The 26,668-nt window shown below is 43.7% G+C and overlaps 1 protein-coding gene and 1 long non-coding RNA gene across 3 annotated transcripts in view; one reads left to right on the plus strand and one right to left on the minus strand.

The window, feature by feature from the left end:
• Positions 1 to 2,434: 2,434 nt before the first annotated feature.
• Positions 2,435 to 26,668, plus strand: part of LOC129049062 (uncharacterized) — a 94,021-nt gene continuing 69,787 nt past the window's right edge. The window contains exon 1 of the long non-coding RNA XR_008511831.1: positions 2,435 to 2,512. This is a non-coding gene — a long non-coding RNA (uncharacterized LOC129049062). The remainder of the gene's footprint in view (positions 2,513 to 26,668) is intronic.
• GPRC5D (G protein-coupled receptor class C group 5 member D) lies at positions 14,049 to 26,572 on the minus strand. 2 transcript variants are annotated; one of them, XM_024256747.3, is made up of 4 exons: positions 26,305 to 26,572; positions 23,688 to 24,627; positions 16,579 to 16,646; positions 14,787 to 15,173 (listed from the first exon to the last, which is right to left on the minus strand). In XM_024256747.3, exons 2-4 carry the CDS (start codon positions 24,580 to 24,582, stop codon positions 15,102 to 15,104), a joined length of 1,035 nt encoding a protein of 344 aa, XP_024112515.1. In that variant the 5' UTR covers positions 24,583 to 24,627; positions 26,305 to 26,572; the 3' UTR covers positions 14,787 to 15,101. The 2 variants fall into 2 exon arrangements, with proteins under 2 accessions (XP_054382837.1, XP_024112515.1); XM_054526862.1 differs by lacking the exon at positions 16,579 to 16,646 and having other exon boundaries at positions 14,049 to 15,173.

A 26,668-nucleotide genomic window follows, 5' to 3' on the forward strand; every position in this document is an offset into this window, starting at 1 on the left:
TAGGCTTTAGAAGGATAGAAATTTGTTCTGTTTTTTCCCAGTATTCCCTGAGCCTAGGACAGTGCCTGTACACACAGGTAAAATGAATAAACTTTTTGGGAGAAGGGTATTTTTTTTTTTTTGGTCACAGGCTAATTAGAATGATGTCCTTTCACTCAGAGAACACAGCTCTCAGGTCCCTCTCTTGTCTATTCTGGTGTCTTGAATGCCAATTTGTCTTCAAATAATTTTGATGAATTTCAGCTGATCAACCATCAGATTTTTGTGTGTGTTTGTTTCCATATAAGAACACTTAAATCCAGTGTGATAAAAGCAACTTACAAGCCTGAGGCTTGGAAGAAAGGAAAGGAATTTTTTACTTCTTGGGCTGAATACTTTTCATCACATCCCAATTTATTTCCCTGAGGCTTTTCTTTGTCAAGCTTGGGAAAGTGCTGTTTCCTAGGAGAACCGCACAAGAACAAACTTTAAATATGAGAAAAGAGAAAAGCATACCCCAAAGCAAAACAAAACAAAACAAAACAAAACCCCAAAAAACAATAAGAGAAGCATTTTAGATGGATTTTCCCCAAAGATCGATTGCACTGTGTTCCAAATGCATTTCTTTTCAAAATTTTTTTTGAGATGAAGTTTCACTCTGTTACCCAGGCTGAGTGCAGTGGCATGATCTTGGCTCACTGCAACCTCCACCTCCTGGGTTCAAGCGATTCTCCTGTGTCAGCCTTTCAAGTAGCTTCAGGTGCCCACCACCATGCCTGGCTAATTTTGTATTTTTAGTAGAGTTGGGGTTTCACCATGTTGGCTAGGCTGGTCTCAAACTCCTGACCTCAAGTGATCCACCTGCCTCAGCCTCCCAAAGTGCTGGGATTACAGGCGTGAGTCACTGCACCCAGCATAAAGTGCATTTCTTTTCTAAACTGACTTGAACCAAAATGGATGAACAACAACCCTTCAGATGATATACACCAAACTGGAAACAGATGAGAATGCCAGCAAATAGGCTCAGGAGGAATTTATCTTCTTGAATTTTCAGGCATAAGCTGCTTTTGGCAATGTTTTCTCTTACAAAAACAGGGTGAGCGTGTTCTGGATGGAGGCTGGGTGGGAACCCCAGGTCAGAGCAGATGTGGAACCGTGGCATGGGGGAGACTATACCCCAAAGAGGTGGGGGTGGGGAAGAAGATGAAAAGTGAAAGACGAATGTTCCCAGGGGCAGGAATTCATAAACTCTTTCCATTGATTCTGCCCTCTCAAGCCAATCACTTCCTGCCTTTTTGGACCAAATTGGGAAAGCCTGGACAGTCTGCTACAAACCAGACCAGAGCCTTTCCTTGTCAACAGAGCAGCGCTTCCTAAACTTATACTGTGTTAAAAATCACATGGGAATTTGTTAAAAATGCAGTGTCTCGAGGCCTCCCGGAGGAGTCGGTCTGAGTCAGGGTCCAAGAATTTGTATCCGGAGCAAGTATCCCGGCGATTCTTCTGCTTGGGCAGGGATGGGACAAGGCGTCGGCCAGTCATCCACATTGTGTTTTTGCAGATCCACTAATCTTCCATGCAGGCTCCAACAGCTCCTTCCCGGCCTGGGAACCCAAATCCGCAGGAAGAATCTCGGGGTGTTCTCTTGGCTTATTCATTCAGAGCTGTCGTGTGTGGTTCTGCAAACAGTACTCAGATTCTTTCCCTCTCCCCGTAGGGATCTTGCTGGAGATGCCTAGGGTTAACAGTGGAACTCCATATGGAGACGGAGGCACGGGGAGAGCTTCGTTGGAGATGGGACAGCCTGCTCCACCGTGAAGCCTACTGAGGCTTTCTTCTTACGTACCCCGCGCAATCTCATCTCCCTGAACAACTTCCACCTCCACCTTTCAGCTCATTCCCTAATGTCTGCCTCTGTTGGAACTCCACAATCTCATCTTTATCTGCCTAGGTGTGTTACAGTAGGTAGCTGTCAGGATGAGCAGGGCAGGAGAGGGTCCGTTCCAATACCAGGAACCTCAGGTGACCATTGGGTGATGGTCAGGCGGCTGTTAGTTTGTCGCTCTAAAATAATAATTGGTCACAGCTGGTGCCAGGGAAAGACACGCTCCCAGCAGATAGAAAACACCTGAAACGGGTGATAAGCAGCTTCCCGATAAGATCTTAGGAGTCGGGCGAGTGGCCTCAAGCATGAGCACTAAGAGGCAGAATGGCCGAGTTTAACTGGTATATGACCTTCTAGGGACATTCGACTGATAAGGGAAGAACGCCTCACGTGAGCATGTGTACAACTCCTGCATGGTACAAACACACCGCGCACGCTCCCCTCCCGGGCGCTGGCAGGCCACACACTGCGCATGCTCCCCTCCCAGGCACTGGCAGGCCAAACACTGCGCATGCTCCCCTCCCAGGTGCTGGCAGGCCACTGCGCAAGTGTGGACAGCCCACTCCACAAGTGTGGACAGCCCACTCCAAGGGAAGAGTCAGGGGAGAAGGAACACAAGACTCCGGAGGCATGCCAGCATATAAAACCGTAAGTCAAAGGTCAGACTGTCCACTTGATCTCTCAAGTCGCCTGCTTGGCCTCTTCCAAGTGTACTTTACTTCCTTTCATTCCTGCTCTAAAACTTTTTAATAAACTTTCATTCCTGCTCTAATACTTGCCTCAGTCACTCCTGCCTTACCACAATATTTTTAAAAACAAAATCAATACCAAAAAGCCCATGATAAACAACATATCAAAATTTATAAAACCAGGCTGTTTGGTTTGTTTTACCACCCTGTGTTATTGCAAGAGAGGAGCCGTTTCCAATCAGGCTTCGGATCCAGGGCTTGTGTGGCTGCTGTGTTCCTGCCATGGATCTGTGAGGGTTGACAATGGGGTACAAACAAATTGGGCAATGAAGGGCTTTATATATATATATATACACACACACTATATATATAACACACATACATAGATATGTATATATATAGTTTGTTTGTATTTTGAGAGGGAAGAAAGAGAGATGAAAGAAAGGGAGGGCTTAAAAAAATTTTTTTGAGAGCATCTTGCTCTGTTGCCCAGGCTAAAGTGCAGTGGCACCATCATGGCCCACTGTTGCCTCAACCTCTCAAGCCGCATCAATTCTCCCACCTCAGCCTCCTGAGTAGTTGGAACTATGGGTGTGTGCCACCATTCTTGGGTACTTTCTAAAAAATTTATTAAAAAAAATATTTGAGACAGGGTCTTGCTTTGTTGCCAGGCTGGAGTGCAGCGGTGCAATCACAGCTCACTGCAGTCTTGACCTCCTGGGCTCAAGCAATCCTCCTGCCTCAGCTGCCTGAGTAGCTGGGTCCACAGGTATGTGCCACCAGGGCCAGCTAATTTTTTTGATTTTTAGTAGAGATGGGGTCTTGCTATGTTGCCCAGGCTGATCTTGAACTCCTGGATTCAAGCAATCGTTCCGTCTTAACCTCCTAAAGTGCTGGGATTTCAGGCATGAGCCACCATGCCCAGCCTCTTGGATATTTTTATTAGATAATTTTTTTTTTTTGTAGAGATGGGGGTCTTGCTATGTTGCCCAGGCTGGTCTTGAACTCCTGGGCTCAAGTCATCCTGCCTTGGCCTCCAAAAGGGTTGGGATTACAAGTGTGAACCACTGTACCTGGCCTTTTTATTTTTGTTTTTGTTTTAAAAGAGAGAAGAAAGGGAGATGGGGCGGAGGAGGCTTTATATATATATATATATAATTATATATGTATAATTTTTTATTTTTATTTTTTTGAGATGGAGTCTTGCTCTGTTGCCCAGGCTTGAATGCAATGGTGCGATCTTGGCTCACTGCAACCTCTGCCTCCCAGGTTTAAGCGATTCTCCTGCCTCAGCCTCCCTAGTATCTGGGATTGCAGGCGTATGCCACCACGCCTGGCTAATTTTTTGTGTGTTTTTAGTAGAGATGGGGTTTCACCACATTGACCCAGCTGGTCTCAAACTTCTGACCTCAAGTGATCCACCTGCCTTTGCCTCCCAAAGTGCTGGGATTATAGACGTGAGGCATTGTGCCCGGCTGAGGCTTAATTATTTTTTGATTGGAGACTTTTAAATGAGCTTTTTCCACTTGGTTCAAAGCATGGGAAGATATTTTGATAAGTGCACATAGGGACACACACGTTTCCTTCTGTCTCAGGCTCCAAGAGGGCCTAGCACAGCAGTGCTCACTGATGATCAGGCCTCTCCTTCCAGTGCTCTTCAAACACAGACCATGTCTAGATTCCTCCTTTTGGGATGGAAGCCTTGTGGGGGCACAGCCAACCTCTCCCGTTGCTTCTCTCTTTGTCTATCTCTGCTCCAGCATAAGGAGGTCTTGTGGCTCGCTGAATGAGCCTTGGTTTTCCTTGCAGCCTCACCTTCAGACAGACTTTTCTGACCCGCATACCTGGTCCAATGCTGTCAGTTGACTAGTTTGGGTGTTTTGCACTGCTCAAAGGCACCCAGCTGAGATGGTTGGGGTGGGGTTGGAATCCGGCCTCACTGCTGGCCAAGCCCTGGATGCTGGCCTGAGGTCACATCCTTTGGGGTGGGGGCACATTTTCAAATTCATCCACTCAGAGGGGGCACATGTTTCTAACTCACACACAGTCTCCCTGTGTGTGGCTGTTCTGAGTACCATTCCCAACATCATCTGCTCAGGGAATTTCTACCCCCCACCAACCCTGTGTAAGACAGAGCTTGAGCTTTTGACCTCCTCTGTGAAGTCTATTTTGCTCTCAGTCTCTTAGAATTGCTTTTTGTCTGGGAGACAAGTTTCTAAGGGCTTACTCTTAAGTTCTATACTTTGTGGCAGACTAGTGACAAACCATCAGCCGACCAGGCCCAGGTCTGGAGGCCACACTTCGAGGGCACCACCTTAGACCAGCCCTCTGCTGCACGCAGGGTGACCTTCTACATATTTTTATGATGGAAGCAAGCTATCTCTGTGAATTGTAATTATGTGGGCAAGCGCGGAGCCACATGGCTGGCAGAGCAGTCTGCCATGCATCAGTCAAGAGCAGGGCAGTTCTTCTTTGATGTAGGAATGTCTTTGAAGAACACTAGAATAACAGATGGTAAAGTAAAATGTTCAGACAAGTAACTCCTTGCTTTACCTCAGGATACCAAACAACTGGTTCAGTGGCTATGTCAGTTAGGATGGGCTGGGTTAGCTGATGTAACAAACAGCCCCGAGTCTCAGTGGCATAAAGCAACAAAGCTTTATTTCTTGCACACACTGCATATTCATCATGGAACCCAGATGAATGCAGCAGTTGCTATGTGGAATATTGCTTACCACCATGGGAGGAAGGAAAAAGCCCACAAGGGTCTTGCATCAACAATTAATTGCTTGGGACTTGGAAGTGACATCATTTCTGCTCACAACTTGTAGGGCAGAATTAGCATCATCATCCCCCACAACCTCAAAAGGTGCAAAAGTGCAAACTGGCAGTGTACCCAGAAGACAAGAGAGTTTGGAAATATTTGGAAAACAGCACTTGTGACTACCACAGTGACACTTTCCATAAAGTTGACAGATTTTCCTAATTTTCTGAATAACCACCCCTACTAGTTGTTTTGGTGTCTAGAAAAATGAGTTGTCAACAGCGGGACACAGCAGTAACAACTGCAGTTAAAAACCAAAAGCACAGTCTTTTTTGAAAATCATGCAGTGACATCTCTGCCAGTAGTAAAGATTCTCATGGGGTATGTGTCTATTTTATGTTATAGAGGTGGCTCAGATTATGCTGTAAAAAACAGCAGAGTGATAGTGGCCCAAATGCAGTTTATTAGGTGAGAGTCTTAGCATCTTAGTAAGACATATATTATAAAATATATGTATGTCTCTGTGTGTGTGTGTGTGTGTGTATGTGTGTATTTCATAATTGAAAAGCATTGGCTCATCCATCCAATGGATCAGATGAGATGGTGGATGTGAAAATTATTTGTAAATTGTAAAGAGCTATAAAGTAGAAAGCAAAGCACTATTTAAAAAAATTGTTACCCTAAAAGATCAGGCATCTCATCATAGGGTCATCATTGGACACTTATGATCTAAGATCTTATTCTGCTTTAGGTATATACTCATTTCTTTTCATTTGCTTTTAAAACAAAACGCTAATTATAGCAGCACTACAGCGAACATCCTTTTTTTTTTTTTTTTTTTTTTTTTTTGAGACAGCCTTGCTTTTTTGCCCAGGCTGGAGTATAGTGGCATGATCTCGGCTCACTGCAACCTCTGTCCCCCTGGGTTCAAGCAATTCTCCTGCCTCAGCCTCCCAAGTAGCTGGAATTACAGACTCCCACCACCATGCCTAGCTAAGTTTTGTATTTTTAGTAGAGACGGGGGTTTTGCCATGTTGGCCAGGCTGGTCTCAAACCCCTGACCTCAGGCGATCTACCGTGAGGCGATCCACCGTGAGGCGATCCACTGTCCTCGACCTCCCAAAGTGCTAGGATTACATGCATGAGCCACCACACCTGGCCAACAAACATTCTTTTAATCTGACCAGCTATATATACTCAAAACAAAACTGAAAAACTCAGTTTTTCTGTAGATAATTGCCCTGTGATTAATGCCATTGAATTAAACATTGATAATTTTTTTTTTTTTTTTGAGATGGAGTCTCACTCTGCCACCCAGGCTAGGCACAGTGGCGTGATCTCGGCTCACTGCAACCTCTGCCCCACTGAGTTCAAGTGATTCTCCTGCCTCAGCCTCCTGAGTAGTTGGGATTACATGTGCCTGCCACTGCGCCTGGCTAATTTTTGTATATTTAGTAGAGACAGGGTTTCACCATCTTGGCCAGGCTGGTCTTGAACTCCTGATCTCATGATCCACCCTCCTTAGCCTCCCAAAGTGTTGGGATTACAGGCGTGAGCCACCACGTCCAGCCAAACATTGAGAAATTTAAAAATTAGTTGCAGATAAAGTCTACACAAGTTTCTTCTACATACAAATAAAGCCCAGGTGGAAACTACAATGAAATGTTCTGTTTGTAGCATATACTTTAAAAAGTTCAGCCCCCTCAATACATGTAGGTGGGTCTTGTTTTAGGAAGATGTGCAAATTTTCAAACTCTTAAAACAATAATTAAGGGGTGAATTGCACATTAAAAAGTTATTTTAGGCTAGGCGTGGCATCTGATGCCTATAATCCCAGCACTTTGGGAGGCCGAGGTGGAAGGATTGCTTGAGGCCAAGAATTCAAGACCAGCCTGGGCAACATAGCAAGACCCTGTCTCTTTAAAAAAAATGCCAGGTGTGGTGGTGTGCACCTGTATGTAGTCCCAGCTATTTAAGAGGCTGAGGTGGGAGGATGCTTGAGCCCAGGAGTCTGAGGCTGCAGTGAGCTATGATTGCATCACTGCACTCTATCCTGTGTGACATAGTAAGAGCCTGTCTCTAAAAAATATGTAAATAAAAGAGAAAGTAATTAAAAAGGCATAATGTGCTCCCTCAGTGCGTTAATATCATATAAAAAACATGAGTGAGTAAAAATTATGTCAGTTCTCCAAGTTGAAATATGTATAGAATTCTATGGATAGCTTCCTCTGTACGTATGTTGTAGCATATATGCCATCATCTCACAATTAGTGGGCAATAATAGATGCAACTGAAATTCCTACAGTTTAGTTGATCTTGAATCCTAGGATGACACAGTTACCTCAAGAACTGTATCATTTGCCAAATCTAGACTTGATTTAAGTAGATACTGAATATGATTCAAGTTCTAATAGTGTTCACGCCTGTAATCCCAGCACTTTGGGAGGCCGAGGCAGGCAGATCACGAGGTCAGGAGCTCGAGACCATCCTGGCTAACACAGTGAAACCCCATCTCTACTAAAAATACAAAAAATTAGCTGGGTGCGGTGACGGGCACCTGTATTCCCAGCTACTCCGGAGGCTGAGGCGGGAGAATGGCATGAACCGGGGAGACGGAGCTTGCAATGAGCCGAGATCATGCCACTGCACTCCAGCCTTGGTGACAGAGCGAGACTCCGTCTCAAAAAAAAAAAAAAAGAAAAACCCAGAAAAGATATTCAATGGCACTTCCAAAGTGAACTTGGAAGCTCTTTTAGTGATGATTCAGGTGAATATTAGAAATCGTCATTGTGCTTGCCTCTCTGATCCAACAGTTTGATTATTGCTGTTCAAAAGACCACCACGATGGTTAAAAGGTAGAAAGAAGACCTTTACTGGTGATATTGCTTTGCCAGCCGGGAAGAGAAAGTGTCCAGTGTGTATCAAAGGTGCTCTCTCTTCAAAGAGGGGAAGGATGGTTGGGTTTTATGCCTCACAGGGTCTGTATTACACACTAGAGTCATACATATTCAGCAGGTTTGGGGACAAGCTATACATATTTATGAAGGCTGCCTAGTGCTTGAGCAATGGGTAAATATATATGCAACATACATCCCCTGTGCACTTTGGGGTGGGGTTTTAGCATTAAAATGAGGTAGAATTTGGCTCTTCATGTCAAAAGGTGAACTTTATGACTCAAATACAGTTTGTGCGCGGCCTCTACAAGCTGGCTGAAATTGGCTTAAGGTCTGCAGTTGTTTGTCAAAAAAGAGAATGTTGGTAAGGCTGATCCTCTGTCCAACAGAGTTGTAGTGGTCTGGGTTGTAAACCAGAGTTCAGATAATCTGCCTGATAGCTTCTGTTGTTAAGGGGTTTAGTGAAAGTGCAGTTTTGCTTGTAGAAACTTAGAAATTTGTCATGCCACCTGGCCCCTGAATCCTCGACCTCTAGGTAATATTTTGGTTTCTTTACCCTTAGGGTCCATCTTAGTCGATAAAGAGGTGTCTGTTTTGCTCTCTGAGGTCACATCATCACGGTAATCCAGTCACACAGATTTTCTTGAGACATTCCTGAAGGCAGCCCCAGGAAAGGCATTCTGATAATACTTTAACAATGGCTGCGATTTTGTGCCTCCTGGTGTAACCGCTTTGAAGTCCTTTAAATAAATCAGTTCTGATATATGTTACCCGACAAACTTAATGTCACAGGTGGTGACTATCTGGGGCCAATGGCGCAGGTGGTGAAGGAATTTATCAAGACAGTTGTACATAAAGGAATGCAGATTTCTTGAGAAGGAATGAAAATACTTTGCAAGGCTGCAACGGGCAGCACAGCAGAAAAGGATCTGTCTGCAGAGAGGGAGGGGCTGGAGGGAAGTTTTATAAGGTTGTGCTGGAGGGGGTTGTGTGCAGAAGGAGGTCCCCCAGCAGGTCCTTGTGCCCGCAGGTTGTTTGTGATTAGCCATCTCTCAGAACAATCATTCATTCATTGATATTCCCCACCTGACCCCCACCCCAACCCGCGGCCCCTTCCTTGTCGTTGTTTACTTATCAGGACTCCACACTTAATTCTAAATAAGCTACCTTTGATGAAGAGTGGCAGATGTGATCTCCTAAAGGCCCGAGCCATTAAGACATTTTTAACAGCTCCAGGAAAAAGTCTGCCTTTATTCAGACGTCAGGTGCATCTTCTCAGAGGTCCAGGTCTCCATATGGCCACTGTTTAGCGTTCATTGAGAAGCACCTCCCGCAAGTGCACAATATGAGGCGTTGGACCAAGGAAACTGGAAAGCTCTTTTCTAGTTTAATTCTCGTTAATTGTGTTCTTTTAAAATAGGTGATTATGCTTAATCTGAGGAGGATGCCACAGCCACAGAAGTATCTGGTTTATATCATTCTGCCATAATTTAGGTTGGGCTTAGTCTATGACAGCCCTGTCTCCTAGACCATCAAAGGAAGTTTCCAGGAAAAGGCAGATCTCGAATTAATTGTGGAAGAAGAAAACAAAGAAGAAGAAGGCACGAAGTTGGTCGATATAAAACAGATATTACTCTAAGCCCTTTAAGTTTATGGGATGATCATGAAATTTAATATAGAGGGAAATAAATCTTTGATGTTCTTTGAATCAGGAAAATATTAATATCATCAAGATGAAGGATATATTAACTCTATCCAGGCAAGTATTTTTTTAGCAGTATGCTCTAACCAGCTAAGCTAACCGGCTACATTATGCCAAGCAGACATTTTAAAATAAAAATTTTAATTGATACCTTTTTCTTGGATAAAGTAAATATAATCAGAGGGATACTACCTAAAATATTTAAGATGCAAGATGAAATGAGCCACCCAGAAGAAAAATTAAAAATAAAATATTTTAGAGAATATGTACCTATCAAATTATGTAACCCATTACATGTAAGTAAATGAGTTTAGATGGCTGGGCATGGTGGCTCACATCTGTAATCCCAGTACTTTGGGAAGCTGAGGTAGGAGGATTGCTTGAGCCCAGGAGTTCAAGACCAGCCTGGGCAACATGGTGAAATCTCATCTCTATTTTTTTTTTTTTTTTTCTGAGACAGAGTCTCACTCTCTTGCTCAGGCTGGAGTGCAGTGGCACTATCTTGGCTCACTGCAACCTCCGCCTTCCGGGTTCAGGCGATTCTCCTGCCTCAGCCTCCTGAGTAGCTGGGATTATAGGCACCCACCACCATACTCGGCTATTTTTTTTTGTATTTTTAGTAGAGACGGGGTTTCACCATCTTGGTCAGGCTGAACCCTGACTTCAAGTGATCCACCTGCCTCAGCCTCCCAAAGTGCTGGGATTACAGGTGTGAGTCACCATGCCCGGCCATCTCATCTGTATTAACAACAAAAAAAAGTAAATGAATTTAGACCTTCAAATAATACTTGTCAAATTGAGTAATTGAGTACAGTATGTTAACCATAAATAATTTTATGTTTTATTTATTTATTTTTTTAGATAGGGTCTCACTGTCACCCAGACTAGAGTGCAGTGACACGATCATAGCTCACTGCAGCCTTGAACTCCTGGGCTCAGGGGATCCTCCCGCCTCCCGAGTACCTGGAAAAATCTATTTTTAAAAGCAGGTTCCTCATGGATCTCTACTTAGAGAGTTCACAGTTTTTAGCTTTATGTGAATTGCTGCATAAACTTGAAATAAATTCAATTGTATTTTCACAAAAGTATTCCATAGCCTGGGTGCGGTGGCTCATTCCTGTAATCCCAGCACTTTGGGAGGCCAAAGCGGGTGGATTGCTTGAGCCCAGGAGTTTGAGACCAGCCTGGGCAACATAGCAAAACCCCGTCTCTACAAAAAATACAAAATTAGCTGGGCATAGTGGGGTGCACCTGTGGTTCCAGGTACTTGGGAGGCTGAGGTGGGAGGATAGCTTAAGCCACTGCACTCTAGCCTGGGTGGATGGAGTGAGACCTTGTCTCAAAACAAAGTATTCTCTAATTTTATGAAATTATATTTTTATATTTTTCAGGATTAATTTCTCCTGTATTGGTTTCTTATGGTGCATGTTATGGCTTCCCCTGCTCCCCAGAGAACATTTCTTTGTCCACAACTTCCCACAGAGGAAGCAGGCAGATGTGACCAAGTCTGTCCCACATAACCAAGCCAGGCACAGCTGAGTGGACCAGTGGTGGGTGCCGGACCCAAGGGCAGCCAATCCAGAGGCTGATTCAACCTAAGAGAAGGGCTGAATTATGGCATGGGAGAGAATCAGTCAGCTGGCGGTGGGCGGATAAGCGAAAATACCCACAAAAAGAAGCAGAGAAAGTGTAGAAGTGACCGCAGGAGACAGCAAGCCTCTCCCAGTGCCTGACAGTGTTTACTCTCCGTCAGGCCAGCTGAGAGGCTGTACTGTGTATCCTGAGGAAGTTTTGTTTCCCTGTCATATGTAACTTTAAAATAAAACTCCAGGCCGGGCGTGGTGGCTCACGCCTGTAATCCCAGCACTTTGGGGTGCCGAGGTGGGCGGATCATGAGGTCAAGAGATCAAGACCATCCTGGCCAACATGGTGAAACTCCGTCTCTACTAAAAATACAAAAATTAGCTGGGTGTGGTGGCACGCGTCTGCAGTCCCAGCTACTCAGGAGACTGAGGCAGGAGAATCGCTTGAACCCGGGAGGTGGAGGTTGCAGTGAGCCAAGATCGCCCCACTGCACTCCAGCCTGGCGACAGAGCGAGACTCTATCTCAAAAAAAGAAAACAAAAGAAAAAAAACTTTATTCCTGAAACAGCTTGAATGAGACACTTGCAACCTACAACCCCCCAAATCTAACTAACATGTAGTCTAAAATTAGATAAATTGTGGTGTAAATTTCTGAGGCAGTTTGGTAAAAAGAGGTTCAATTTTAGCCTTCATCAATTTTAGAAAAAAACATTTTTGGAGACAATATTAGGCCCTTGTATGTGGCTTCAATGGGTTTTTAAAAATTTGTTAGCCAACTCTGTAGAAACATCTCCTGCTTGCAAAACAAAACAAAATTATGTTGAAGGTATTATTATGATTATTAGGATAAACATCAGGAGGATGTGTTATAATGGTTTTCTTTCAGAACAGGTGGAAGTTTTTTGGCTTGTTTTTCCTCTCAAATTAGGGTCTTCATGTGGATGCCACCTAATCTATAGACCAAAGCATTGCTTAATGCTTAAACATTTTTTCTCCGTTTTTCATTATCAATAAGGGCAGTAGGTCAAACGTTTTGGTCATTTACCTAGGTCCTGGGTTGTGCTGATAATATTGCTTATGGCACACACTTTGAAAAAGAGCAGCGAATTTTAGTGCAGCAGCAGAAAAACATACGAAAGTGTTGGAACAGGTTGGGCGCGGTGGCTTATGCCTGTAATCCCAGGACTTTGGGAGGATCACTTGAGGTCAGGGGTTCAAGACCAGCCTGGCCAACGTGGTAAAACCCCGTCTCTACTAAAAAAAAAAAAAAAAAAAAAAAAGTTAGCTGGGTGTGGTGGCGGGCACCTGTAATCCCAGCTACTCTGGAGGCTGAGGCAGGAGAATCGCTTGAACCCAGGAGGCAGAGGTTGCAGTGAGCCGAGATCGTACAACTGAACTCCAGGCTGGGTGACAGAGTGAGACTCTGTCTCAGGAAAAAAAAAAAAAAGAGAGAGCGAAAACGTTGGAACATTGTGTAGAGATGAGCTCTGGGTAGGGGTTTGGAAACCTGGATTCTGGTCTTGGTTCTAGTGCTAACAAGCCATGTTATACTGGGCAAGTCCCTTCTCCCTGTCTGTAAAAAACAAAGGAACTGTGTTCCTGAAATTCTCTGCATTGTATGATCTTCTACAACAAAAATGCAAGCTCTGCTAAAGCAGTGTTGTACGCCTTGTCTGGGGCTGAGTCCTAGAATGGTTCCTGGTACCTTGCAGATGCTCAGGAAATATTTATTGCTATTGAACAACTTATGGTCTCCATTGGCCACAGAAAAGCCTCTCTTGCATGTATGAAGCTGTAGTTATTTTTCAAAAGGCTTTCAGTTAGCAGGCACTCAACACTCACGGGTCTGAAATATTTCATTTGTTCTCAAGGGGAACACACCTTACTTGCTCATACAGAAATATGGGCATGGAGGAGCCTAGTGGACGGGGAAGAAGACAGGCCTAGGAGTCAGAAAATCTGGCTCACCACTAATGACTGTGTGGCTTTGGGTAAGTCATTCTGTTCTCCCATCTGCAAAGTGGGAGGGATGACTCAGACCCTGGGACCCTTCTAGAGGCACACCTCTGACTCTGGTCCTCTTATTCTTGTAATAGATGACAAACGAGTATTAAGCGCAGATGAAAACATTCGGAAGAATGTGGGGCTGATGAGGAACAAAGGCAAGAAAATTAGCGCAGAGGCACCAGCTCATTAGAAACATCAAGACAGGCAGACTATGCTTTTTATGTTCACCACATAAAATCCTTTATGAGCATTTGCTGGGGTGGCTCTTCCTTTGCTGTTACTGGCTCAGCAAAGCAGGTCATGCCCTCAGCCATGTCTGCTGCCCAAGTAGCTGTCACAGGGAGGTAGCACCAGGAGAGAAAGCCTGCCAGCTTGCAAGTCCGTGGCAATGTCCGTATTCTTTAAACTGCCCAATTGTGGTGATCCTGAGGATTTGGCTTTAACTTTTGTAGACAATTCTGGACCTATCGTATTTTGAGTTCCTTTACAAAAAAATTACTAGATACCTCACACTCATTAGGATGACCACTGTAAACCAAAAATAAAAACACCCCAGGAAATAACAAATGTTGGCGAGGATGTGGAGAAAGTAGAACTCTGTGCATTGTTGATGAGAGTGTAAAATGCTGTAGCCACTATGGAAACAGTGTGGAGGTTCCTCAAAAAATTAAAAATAGAATTATCATATGATCCAGCAATCCCACTTCTGGGTATACACCAAAATAATTGAAAGCAGGATTTCAAAGAGATTTTTGCACATCTATGTTCATTGCAGCACTATTCAAAATAGCCAAGAGGCGAAAGCAACCCCAGATGTCCATTGACAGATAAATAGATAAAGAAAATGTGGTATAGACATACAATGGAATATTATTCAGCTTAGAAAAGGAGATCCTGTGACATGCTACAACATGTGACATGGACCTTGAGGACATTATGCTAGGAAAGATAAGCCAGTCACAAAAAGACAAATACTGTATGATTCTATTACATAAGGTATCTAAGTAGTCAAACTCACAGAAACCAAAAGTAGAATGGTGGCTGTCAGGGGCTGGAGGGAGCTGTTCAATGGATTGAGAATCTCAGTTTTGCAAGATGGAAAAGTTCTAGAGAATTCACAACAGTGTGAATATGATTAACACTACTGGACTGTACACTTAAACATGGTTGAGATGGTGAAGTTTATGTTCTGAGTTTTTTAGCACAATTTAAAAATTGACCAGACATGTAACCCAGTAGTAAGCTGCTACTAACCTTGTTGTCACATTAGAATGCCCTTAATTTCTTCAGACAGGGTCTTTCAGTTCTGTGAATAAGAGGCACCAATTCTTTCCAGCATTCCTAAGAAAGGGAATTTTGCAGTTACACGAATGAAGAAAGAGACACAGTCAAAGTAGGGTGGCCAGCAAGATTGTAATTATGTTCAAAATGGTGATCTTCTGGTGGAGGGTCCTGGTGGATGGAGGGGTTAGGAAACAGAAGGTGGGATGTGCTGACTCTTCATTGGCAGCGTGACTCTGTGGGCCCCCGTGGTCTGTCAGGGCTATGCTACCGAGGATGGTCTGCTGGGTTTTCTCCACTTGTGTTTCCTGTAGATTTATACTCCTGCATCTTGCTGGGGGCTTAGTTTAGCCCGTGGGATGGAACACTCTTGTGTGGGATCAACAGTCTGGAAAGGAAGAAATGCCATCATCAACTTTCTGAGCAACAAAAGAAATGATATTCTCCAAAGTTATGTTTTTGTTTTTTGAGACAGAGTCTCGCTCTGTCACCCAGGCTGGAGTGCAGTGGTGTGATCTGGGCTCACTGCAAACTCTGCCTCACAGGTTCAAGCAGTTCTCCTGCTTCAGCCTTCTGAGTAACTGAAATTACAGGCATGCACCACCGTGCCCAGATAATTTTGTAGTTTTAGTAGAGATGGGGTTTCACCATTTTGGCCAGGCTGGTCTTGAACACCTGACCTCAAGTGATCCGCCCACCTCACCCTCCCAAAGTACTGGGATTACAGGCATGAACCACTGTGCCCGGCCCTAAAGTTATGTTTGAAGTATTATTATCTCACCTTCATTTAATTCTTTGTCAATAACAGAAAAAATGTACTGAGCCTACCTATACCAGGCTACCCCTTAGCCACAAACAAGAATCTTTTTGCAAGCAAGGTTCTTGAATAGCTGATCACTGGAAATTGAAATGAATCCAAGAAACTCTTGGAGGGGATAATAAAGATGTTTTCATTATGTAAATGCCCTCCTGAGGGTTGATTAAAGCACATGATATAGCTATGGCCTGGTCCATGTGTCATTCTAGGAAAAGGCAAATTCTCAGATAACATACCAGAGGGATTAGCTTAGTGGCCTAGTAAATTCATTGAACAAATGATCTGAGGGTGGCTTTCACATTGGGGTTTTAGTTACTTTTGATCCCCATAATGTAAGAATTGTGTCCCAGTGTGATATTTTTGGCTGTTTAGATTTGTATGTCTTCAAGTCTTCACAGCCCAAATGTGAATTACCCCCAAACTACTCAGCAGTGCTCCCTCTGTTTTTGCCTAAAAAGGATTAAAATTTGTTCATCCATCTGGGCATGCAGATGATGATGACATACCCTGCCCAGTTCTTAGGGCAGCCTGGGCTGCTGGAGCTAGACAGTGACTCAGAGAAGCAGTCAGTGGGGCTCAGGTGATAGGTTCAGACAACTGCTACTAAAAGCTGACCCCAAACTCAGACATATTTATAATCCTGTATTGTCCCCGAGGCAAAATGCGGTGAGCCTACTGCTCTTCACCTTCACACAAAAGCTTCAAGCTGCCCTTTCTTTCCAGGGACAAGCACTTGCATCAGAATGCTATATTGTTGCTGGCGATGAAGACTGGGAAGGTTTGGGTGAAGGCTGCCTTGCGCCACCTGTTCTGGCTTAAATCTGGGTGGCTCAAGCTCCACATGCCTTTAGGGATGCTCCTGCCCTGTCTCTCCTCTCTCAGGTCAGTAAAGCCATTAGAAATGAAGCCTGAGGCTGTCCTAAGGAAGGAGTGCTTGCTAAGTCCCTCCTGGGTGAATGTAAGTGAGGACATTTACCTGCTGCTGAATGGGAGTACCATATGAAGTTAATGCTACATCCTCCTCAGCTCCATCACTGTCTCGGGCTGAAAGCCAAAGGAGGGAAGGGCTGGGTTAGTGTCCGAGAGTCAATTGGAAACAGCACATGAGGACTACAGGAAAACTCCATGGCTTGCAAACAGGCTCTTCACTCTTTAAAAGGAATTCTGAGACCGGGCACGGTGGCTCACGTCTATAATCCCAGCACTTTGGGAGGCCAAGATGGGCAGATCACTTGAGGTCAGGAGTTCGAGACTAGCCTGGCCAACATGGCAAAACCCCGTCTTCACTAAAAATACAGAAATTAGCTGGGCGTGGTGGCGTGCACCTGTAATCCCAGCTACTTGGGAGGCGGAGGCAGGAGAATTTCTTGAACCCGGGAGGCAGAGGTTGCAGTGAGCCGAGATCACGCCACTGCATTCCAGCCTGGGTGACACAGCGAGACTAAATAAATAAATAAATAAGAGGAATTATCAATCAGTTGTAGCTGTTATTGAAAAAGTTTGTGATTTAAAGGAGTATATTTAAAGTTGATGTAGAAAGCATGGGTAGCGTGTGAGTGTTTAGGAGAAGCGCATTGGCGTTGGGAGAGCACTAGCTCCGAGTCAGTTTTTGCTCTCTCAGTATTACTGTGTGGCCTTGGGCATCTCACTCTTTTCAACAGTCCCTTTAGGCTTGATTCTCTACAAGGTTGAATTTAATTTTTCAAAATTTTACAAATTTTGCCCAGGTTGATCTTAAACCCCTGGCATCAAACCTCCCACCTTGGTCTCCCAAAGTGCTGGGATTACAGGTCTGAGCCACCATGTCTGGCCTGAATTCAATTTTTAAAATTGGACATAATAAAAGAGATCACTTGAGACAATTCTATATTGTTGTAGGATCATCACAGACATAGGTATTTGTTTAATGGCTGTCTCCTCAACCAGCCTGTAAGCTCTGTGAAGACAGGAGCTGTGCCTGTCTCTAAGAGCAGGTACTTGCTGGGTACCTAGTTGTTTTTTGATGATCACAGACATAACCGTGTTAGTAGGGTTCACACTTAGAGGTTTCATGTTGAGTGGATGGACCCTGGAAAAGGACTGCTTGGCTCTCTCATTTGTGTTACCTACCTAGGGCCAAGTTCCTTAACCTTTTGTTGCCTTTGTTTCCTGATGGAAATAAAAGAGGAATAATGGCAGTCATAACACTAAGTCTGTCTCATAGGATTGTCTTGAAGATTATGTAAAATGTTATGTAAAGTCCTTGGAACAGAGCTATCCTTTGTTTATGATTATTGGTGGTGGTGCTGGTGCTGCAGTTATAGTAGATGCTCTGACATCCTCTTCCTAGTGGCTTTTTTAAATTTTTTTATTTTTTAAAGGGGCTGATGCTGTGATACATGAAATGCTTGTCTTTCCTTCATGGCAGAACAAACTGAATCCTTGGCTCAACTTCATTCCTTGTGTCATAACAAGGCTCCTTCACACTCAGTCTCTTGGGAACCAACTTTCATCCAACATTCTCATCAAACCAGATCATCAGTTAGGAAAGCCTAATTCTTCCAGCTCTAGCTATAGTTCATGAGTTTACCAAAAGGCTGAGTGTTTTTTTATACTAAACCTGCACCACTGTGTGAGAGGAAGTCTGAGCTGAGTAAGACCTTCCATTTATCTGTGGAGGAGGCAGGGAGGGAGGTGATGAGCAGCATTTAAAGATGAGGAATCTGAGGCTCCTAGGGTTTGAGGACCTTGGTTTGGTCTCGAGGTTGGTAAGAAGCAGAGTCTCGGAGCCTGGGCATGTGCGGCCCGATTCTGCACTCTTTCCACTGCGCTTTGCTGCCCAATTATGCTCTCGCTCCCTGAATTTGTTTTTTTAAATTGAAATGTAATTTTTTTAGAGTGTGCAGTGGCGCAATCATAGCTCACTGCAACCTTGAACTCCTGGACTCAAGTGATCCATCTCACAGCCTCCTGAGTAGCTAGGACCACAGGTGTGTGCCACTATGTCCAGCTAAGCTCTCTGAATCTTTATGAATGACACCATCCTTGACTTATCTGTCCTCAGACCAAACAAATCCTGCCTATAACCCCACTATCTTCTTCCTTGCTTTAAGCTAGTTCTCTCTCTGTGACCTGTAACTTGAGGGTGACAAAAAAGAACTTCCCATGAAAGAACAAACAAACATGACACCACCTGGGACCATTTAAGTTGGATTTCCCCTGGTAAGGTGAGTGTGCCTTGAAGAAAAAAATGTTGAGAATTGTCAAAAAGGGCTATGTTCAGCAAAAGTTGGAGTTTGCTAGGGAAACAACCAGAAGGGCTTATGTTTGCAGGAATAGTGTTCTCTTGGTTCATCTCGTTTTATACTCGTTGATCCATTTTTACATTATGTAGACTCATTGATTATCTAATGCCTTCAAAAAGAGTCATACGAGGTTTGTCTGTATGCATCCAAACACTGGATGGAAAAATGCCTACAGTACTGTGACACCTTCTTTCTTTCTTTCTCTTTCTTTCCCTTTCTTCCTTTTCTTCCCTTTCTTTCCTTTCTTTCCTTTTCTTTCCTTCTCTCTCTCTCTCTCTCTTTCTCTCTTTCTCTCTTTCTTTCTTTCGAGTCTCATTCTCATTGCCCAGGCTGGAGTGCAATGCATGATCTCAACTCACTGCAATCACCACCTCCCGGGTTCAAGGGATTCTCCTGCCTCAGCCTCACAAGTAGCAGGGACTACGGGTGCCCGACACCACGCACAGCAAATTTTTTGTATTTTTAGTAGAGACAGCATTTCACCATGTTGGCCAGGCCGATCTTGAACTCCTGACCTCAGGTGATCCACCCTCCTTGGCCTCCCAAAGTACTGGGATCACAGGCATGAGCCACCACGCCCGGACAACACTTTCAAATACAGATGGGTCTTAGTGTTAGCAAATATGATATAATGATATTCCTGTTAGTCTAAAACAGATAAGGCAGGCAATAATTAGAAGTTTTCCACTTATAAAACAATTCATAGCTGATATTCTACTCTAAGATTTCTGCTCTTTATATCACATTTAAGATTCTCAAAAGACCTACTGATTTTATTCTATTTATTTATTTTGAAGGTTAGTTATCATTTATTCAGGAAGAGAAATATTCCAAAATTTACTAACTCCAAATTAAATATAAAACAAGTATTATATTCATCAACTAATTAATGAAGAATATGTTAAAAAATAACATAATCCCAGGAGCATGTAAATGGAAAGTAGTTAAACATCAAAATAATTTCAGAATTACGTCTCTATTTTATTTTGCATTTTAATTGCTTCATTTCATGTACACAAATTCTTTACCCTAATCTTTTTGTTGAAGTTTCCTGTACCTAACAATATGCTGAGCATGTTGAATTTCAATCAAATGCTGTGAGAGGATTTGATTGTGTGAGGCCAACTGATTTTTAAAAGTCCAATCAATATACAGCTTTTCACGGACACACTTATAACACAGAGCAAATAATATTTATACCCATTTGTTTGGTATCCTACAGTAATATACCTGATTGCATTTTCATTCTCCATCCAGATGTTTTTGTATCTTAAAATTAAGTCCATAATCCACTTCAGAGGAATAAAGCCTAATCTTCTTTAGAAAGACTTCCAGGGAAATGAAATTCTTAATCCCCTTTGCTGATCTGTTTCTGTCTACCAACTCTTATTTTCATTTTTAATCTAAATCTCTCATGCCTCTGCGTCCATTTCCACCCACTATCTTTAGTTGGAGATGGAAAACAATAGGACAACCGCCTCTTGGGGAGAGGTCTTCACACTTGTGAAATTTTCTTTCTTTCCTTCCTTCCTTCCTTCCTTTCTTTCTTTCTCTCTCTTCTCTCTCTCTCTCTCTCTTCTTTCTCTCTCTGTCTCTCTCTCTCTTTCTCTCTCTCTCTGTCTCTCTCTCTCTCTTTCTCTCTTTCTTTCTTTCTTTCAACGGAGCCTTGCTCTGTTGCCCAGGCTGGAAAGCAGTGGTGTGATCTCCGCTCACTGCAACCTCTGCCTCCCAGGTTCAAGTAATTCTCATGCCTCAGCCTCCCAAATAGCTGGGATTACAGGCATGCATCACCATGCCCAACTAATTTTTGTATTTTTAATAGAGACAGGGTTTTACCCTGTTGGTCAGGCTGGTCTCTAACTCCTGACCTCAGGTGGTCTGCCTGCCTTGGCCTCCCAAAGTGCTGGGATTGCAGGCGTGAACCACTGTGCCCGGCCATACTTGTGAAATTTCCAGGTAGGGATCCCTTGTCCTACTCTCCTTTTAGCTGAATAATTCTGGTCTCATAACCCAGTGGTAAATTAAATAATTATGTGACCGGAATCACAGCTACAAACAGCATTAGTCAGAAGTGTCACATCACAAATGCATGCCTCATGGACTGAAACAAAATGTGTTTTGGGACAGAATTTTGAGAGAGAACTTGGATAGTCTGGTAAAGCACATAAAACTTAAGAACGACCATCTCATTCTGACTGTCTTCACCTTTCCACACAGATCTGATGTTATAAGCCTTTAATCATCTTTGTGGGGTTCTGCCGAGCCTCCCCAAACTTCCCACACTTCTCATTAGTGGATCAGTGGGTATCCTTGCTAGAGACTGACCGATTGCGGGTACAATGGCACAGTTATTCTTGCTGACCACACATCTGTTTATACAGTACCGTGATTGTTTCTTGAGCAAACAAAAGCAAAGACAGTGGTAAGTTGTTTCCCTACTATCAGCTCATGACCTACCATAACACTTAGGATGTTTCAAGTTATTGTTATTATACTTCTCTAGCTCTTACCTATTTTGTATCTATTTGTATGTTTTTCCTAGCTAGGTGGAATCCTGCACTTTTAATTGAGTTTTAATCGTTCTTCTAAATTTTGATATTTGTACTTCTTCCAGGTGACCTAAATTCTCATTTTACTTTCTGAGCTTAAGCTTCTGGTTATTTTGCCCAATCTTGGTGAACAATTCCTTCCTTCCTTCCTTCCTTCCTTCCTTCCTTCCTTCCTTCCTTCCTTCCTTCCTTCCTTCCTCCCTTCCTCCCTCCCTTCCTTCCTCCCTCCCTCCCTCCCTCCCTCCCTCTCTCCCTCCCTCCCTCCCTCCCTCCCTCCCTCTCTCCCTCCCTCCCTCCGTCTCTCCCTCCCTCCCTCCCTTCTTTCTTTTTTTTTTTTAAATTGAGACAGGGTCTTTCTCTGTCACCCAGGCTGGAGTGCAGTGGTGTAATCATGGCTCCCTGCAGCCTCAACCTCCCAGACTCAAGTGGTCTTCCCACCTCAGCCTCCTGAGTAGTTGGGACCACAGGCCTGTGCCACCATGCCCAGCTAATTTTCTGTAGAGACGGGGTTTTGCCATGTTGCCCAGGCTGGTCTTTAAACTCCTGAGCTGAAGTGATCCACCCGCCTCGGCCTCCCAAAGTGCTGATATTACAGGTGTGAGCCACAGAGCCCAGCCAATCTGTATGTTCTTTACAACACTATTGATTTTTTTTCCACAAAATTTCAAATTACATTGATGATGACTATCATTGGCAGACTATTTCCTGCTCAGAAATGGATTTTCTAACCTTGCTTGAGTAATAGGATACTCCTGGCCAAACCAGGAATCATCATATTTTAGCAGGCCCTTGCTCTTCAACTGAGATACTCCTTCGAACCCGTTCAACACTTGACTGGTACTTTGTGGGGTATGGAATATTGATCGTTACAAAGCTCAGTGTATTTTGGTTTATTGTGAAACTCTAAGAATGTTTTTTGCTCTGACTTTTGTTTCCTGGAAACACACAGCAGCAACAAAAACAAACACAAAAAGTTTTATCTTCTAGTAAGAACTATGAGAAGTATTTTCAGGAAAGATTGACTCTGCAATTCTGCCACAAAACTCAGTGATGTGATTATGCATCACCAACAAGCAATGGAAAACTTTTATGGGAAAAAATGTGTAGTGTCAATTTCCAACTTTTGGTTAACTGAACTGAAAAGAATTAATGGATGTATTTATCTGAACAGGATTTAATTTGAATGCGCAATTAGCCGTAGATTACAGCTCAAAAAAAGTGTACGTACTTAAAAGGAAGCTCATGTGAATTTTTTTTGAGCCTGGTGAACATTATGTGTGCTGTACAATATATAAAATAACATCATCATTACATATTAGAAATAAAATGTGAGAAATCAGATGCCTATTAAGACACAAAAATTGATGTAAAACTGTGATATTGGGTTTTGGATAATAGCCCAGATGTTTCAGAAAAGGAATTAATGAGTGTTAACATATTTCCAGATAATTGAAATTAGCCACTATTTCCCCCAGGTTGTTGGGGTCCAAGCGTCCTTGTTGCCATGGATAATATATTTTATTCCTTAACAAAGTGTAGTCAGGTGGCTTGAATAAAAATATGACCCAGAAATTATTATGAAAATGTCACATAAGCAAGTTACTTTCTTTCTCCTAATGATCACACATCTGAGTCTTTACTCGGAATTAGGATATAATGGCTCTTCCTCTCGCTTTTTGTAAACCTTGAAGGATTTTAAACAGTAAATGGTTTGAAAAGTTGAGATCCAGAAGGGATTGGGCTTTATGACTTTAATGAGGTGGTGAGTCTTATGAATCAGTTTAAGATTATGTTTGGGCAAATTAGCTTTGAGACAAATTTTTAAAATGTCCATCACTGCTGCCAGGATCGGCTTTTGCACACGAAGGCCAATACATCTGGACTTAACATTAGATGTCATGCAAAATCGCATGGTCCAGGCCTAATGTAGGGCCGGTTAACTCATTTTATAGTGGATGCCTTTCTTTAGCCAGTGTGAACATTCAGAGTCATGCCCTCTTTATTTAGGGCCTTTAATTCATGTATGTCTTGGTGTCTCCCTATAAAGCTCTATGCCTTGGAAGAACTCATTTTTCATAAAAATTTAACCTTGATTCTGGGAGTCTGCATTTCCCTGCTTGAACTATGAAGCCACCCACCCCAAATCTGACCATTTTCTTTTAGTTTCCTCTTGGCTCATCCTACTGCATGATTTCTCTCCTGCTTCTCCTGTAGGAGCACCTCCCTGCTCCCTGAATCCCCCAGGAAAGTACCTCTGGAGAGCTCCTGGTTCTCCACTCGGAAGCTGTGTTGGTAGGCTGTGACGGGGCAGGCATTGCCTTGTAAAGGGCACTCCTGTCTACACGATCTGTAGAGAATGCAGAGCTCAGGGACGATGTACAGCAGCAGGAAAACCCATGCGTTGGTGACCAGGGCAATGCAGACAACTGGGTCGTCCCACTGGGGCTGTCGCTGGAACTGCGGGTTGCCTCTCAGGAGCATGGAGATCCACACCACCCAGATGATGATGGAGAAGAGCACAGTGATAAAGATGAGCCTTCCATGCTGCTTCCAGTTCTCACACGGGCCACAGAAGGTGGCTTTGGAGACGAAGAATGTGAGGGCCATCAGGAAGAGGACATAGACCAGGAGGACAACAAAGTCCACATTGAGCTGGCAGGGTGTCATATTCACAAACATCATACCTCTGGTCATGATGAGAGTCACGTACTCAATGGCAATAATGACTTGCAACAGACTGCAACCAATAGCAATGCACAGAATTGTCATCCAGGAGAAGGAGACACAACCCCGAACCAGCTTCACTAGGTTGGAGGCATGAGCTAAGAGGCATGAGAAACAGAGAGCAAAGAGAACCCCAAAGAGAAAGTAGCGTACGGGGGCAGTTTGTTGATTGAGCTGGATGATGAAGGCAAAAGCGAGTCCAAAGAGCCCCAGGACACTCAGGAGGAAGAGGAGCTGGGTGGGGAGGACATTCCACTGGCTGCAGTCTTGGATCTTTCGCATGAGGAAGAGAAATGCTAAGAGTAGCAGAATTGTGACCACGATGCCAAGTATGGCCAGGGACTCCAGAACGATGCCCCATGGCCCCTCGGCGTCACAGGGAAGAAAATAGTCTCCAGTGGACTCGATGCAGTCCTTGTACATGGTGACTTACGGGTGTGGACCTCACCAGAATGGTTTTCTGATGCCCTGCAGAAAAAGAATGAGACAAATTGACAACTCTGCATCTCTTAGGTTGGTGCAAAAGTAATTGCGCTTTTTGCTATTAAAAGTAATGGCAAGAAGGCTGGGCGTGGTGGCTCACTCCTGTTATCCCAGCACTTTGGAAGGCTAAGGCGGGCTGATCACTTGAGGTCAGCAGTTCGAGACCAGCCTAGCCAACATGGTGAAACCCCATCTCTACTAAAAATACAAAAATTAGCCAGGTGTGGTGGTGCACACTTGTAATCTCAGCTACTCAGGAGGCTGAGGCGGGAGAATTGCTTGAACCCAGGAGACAGAGGTTTCAGTGAGCCGAGATCGCCCCACTGTACTCCAGCCTGGGTGACAGAGTGAGACTCTGTCTCAAAAAACGAAAAACAAGGCAGGGTACAGTGGCTCATGCTTGTAATCCCAGCACTTTAGGAGGCCGAGGTGGGTGGATCACTTGAAGTCAGGAGTTCAAGACCAGCCTGGCCAATGTGGTGAAACCCCATCTCTACTAAAAACACACACACAAAATTAGCTGGGCATGATGGCATGCGCTTGTATTCCCAGCTACTTGGGAGGCTGAGGCAGGAGAATTGCTTGAACCCGGGAGGCAGAGGTTAAAGTGAGCCAAGATCACACCACTACACTCCAGCCTGGGCAACAGAGTGAGACCCTGTCTGAAAACAAAAACCGAAAAACAAAAAACACACAAACTAAAAAAGTAACTTCAAGAACCACAACTACTTTCGCACCAACCTAATACCTACAAGAATGCCTATTGGGTGGTCCATGCTGGGCACTGTAATTTCTCTCATTCTGAAATGAAGACACCTGGGCATGTGAATTAAATGTCTTTACCAAAATTGTTCCTAGGACACTGTCGAGAGCCTGAGTTACATTTTGTTTGACTCCTGATACTAATCTAAATGCTAAGCTTCCCTGGGGGAAGAAATTCAGAGATATATGCAAACATAGTCTAAGGGGATGGGAAATGCCATCACACATATTACCCCAAATTTATCTCAGTTTTATATAGGATGTCAGTAAAGGAAATGAGAAAGGCAACATAAACCCCTCAAAACTATCTTGGCTTCATCTTGCTGGGAAAAGCTGAACAGACTTCACTTGATAATATGTCCATTTGCATATGCTAATTTCCAAGGCTTTGAAAGCTAATACAAAATCTTTTTCATAAAAGGAGGTGTATGAGAATGTTTGCATGACTGATGGAATTCAGTTATATCAGACTCCAGAACAAGGACTGCCAACATTAATGGATCATTGGATCGTTCTAGACACTGATGCACTGCTTGAAGGAGACAGGCAGATAAATTACTGGGAATAAAATTTCCCAATAATTTTAATGACTGTTCATTCTTTCAGTTAATTCAAGTCAATCCAATGCAACAGGTTGTAATTAAACACCTATTGTATGTTCATCAAATAATTGTACAAAATGGTCCCTTTCTTTAAATACCTTTTTGAACAGTTTAGTACAAAAGTCCGTGTCTTGACTGAGGTAGCCTAGGAAAAAGATCCCACATATTCATTTGAAAAAAAAAAATCAATTGCAATTGAATACCCCTTAGCTCTATTTCCCTTCAGTTATCCCCAGACCAGATGGCTGGAGTGACCCAGGTTTACAGCTGAGGGCATGGCCCCCCAATTCCAACTTACCTTCTCCGTGTCCACTCTGGAAGCTTAGGCTGTAGTGCTGGCGAAGTTGTAACTGCCAATGAGTAAGAAAGCCAACCTCAGCTTCTTTAATCTCTCCCCAAATGGGCGGAAGAACTGTAGGCTCTCACTGAGGTTCCTGCAGTATCTATAAAAAGAGCCGGAAGGACAGAAAGACACACCTATTCCAGTTTCACCGCAACTTTTCTACAGAGATTTCCTTGGTGAGAACAATTCTTTTTCATTCTACTGCTGACCAGAGGCACCTTGGCCTTAGGGAGCGGGTATAAATCTGAAAGTGGGTGTAAATCTAGGAAAGACGGCTTCCTCCCTGTGTATTGCGACACATTCAGGGAAGCTACACCAG

This window comes from Pongo abelii, chromosome 10, assembly GCF_028885655.2.
Source record: "Pongo abelii isolate AG06213 chromosome 10, NHGRI_mPonAbe1-v2.0_pri, whole genome shotgun sequence".
In the NCBI taxonomy this organism is placed as follows: Eukaryota; Metazoa; Chordata; class Mammalia; order Primates; family Hominidae; genus Pongo; species Pongo abelii.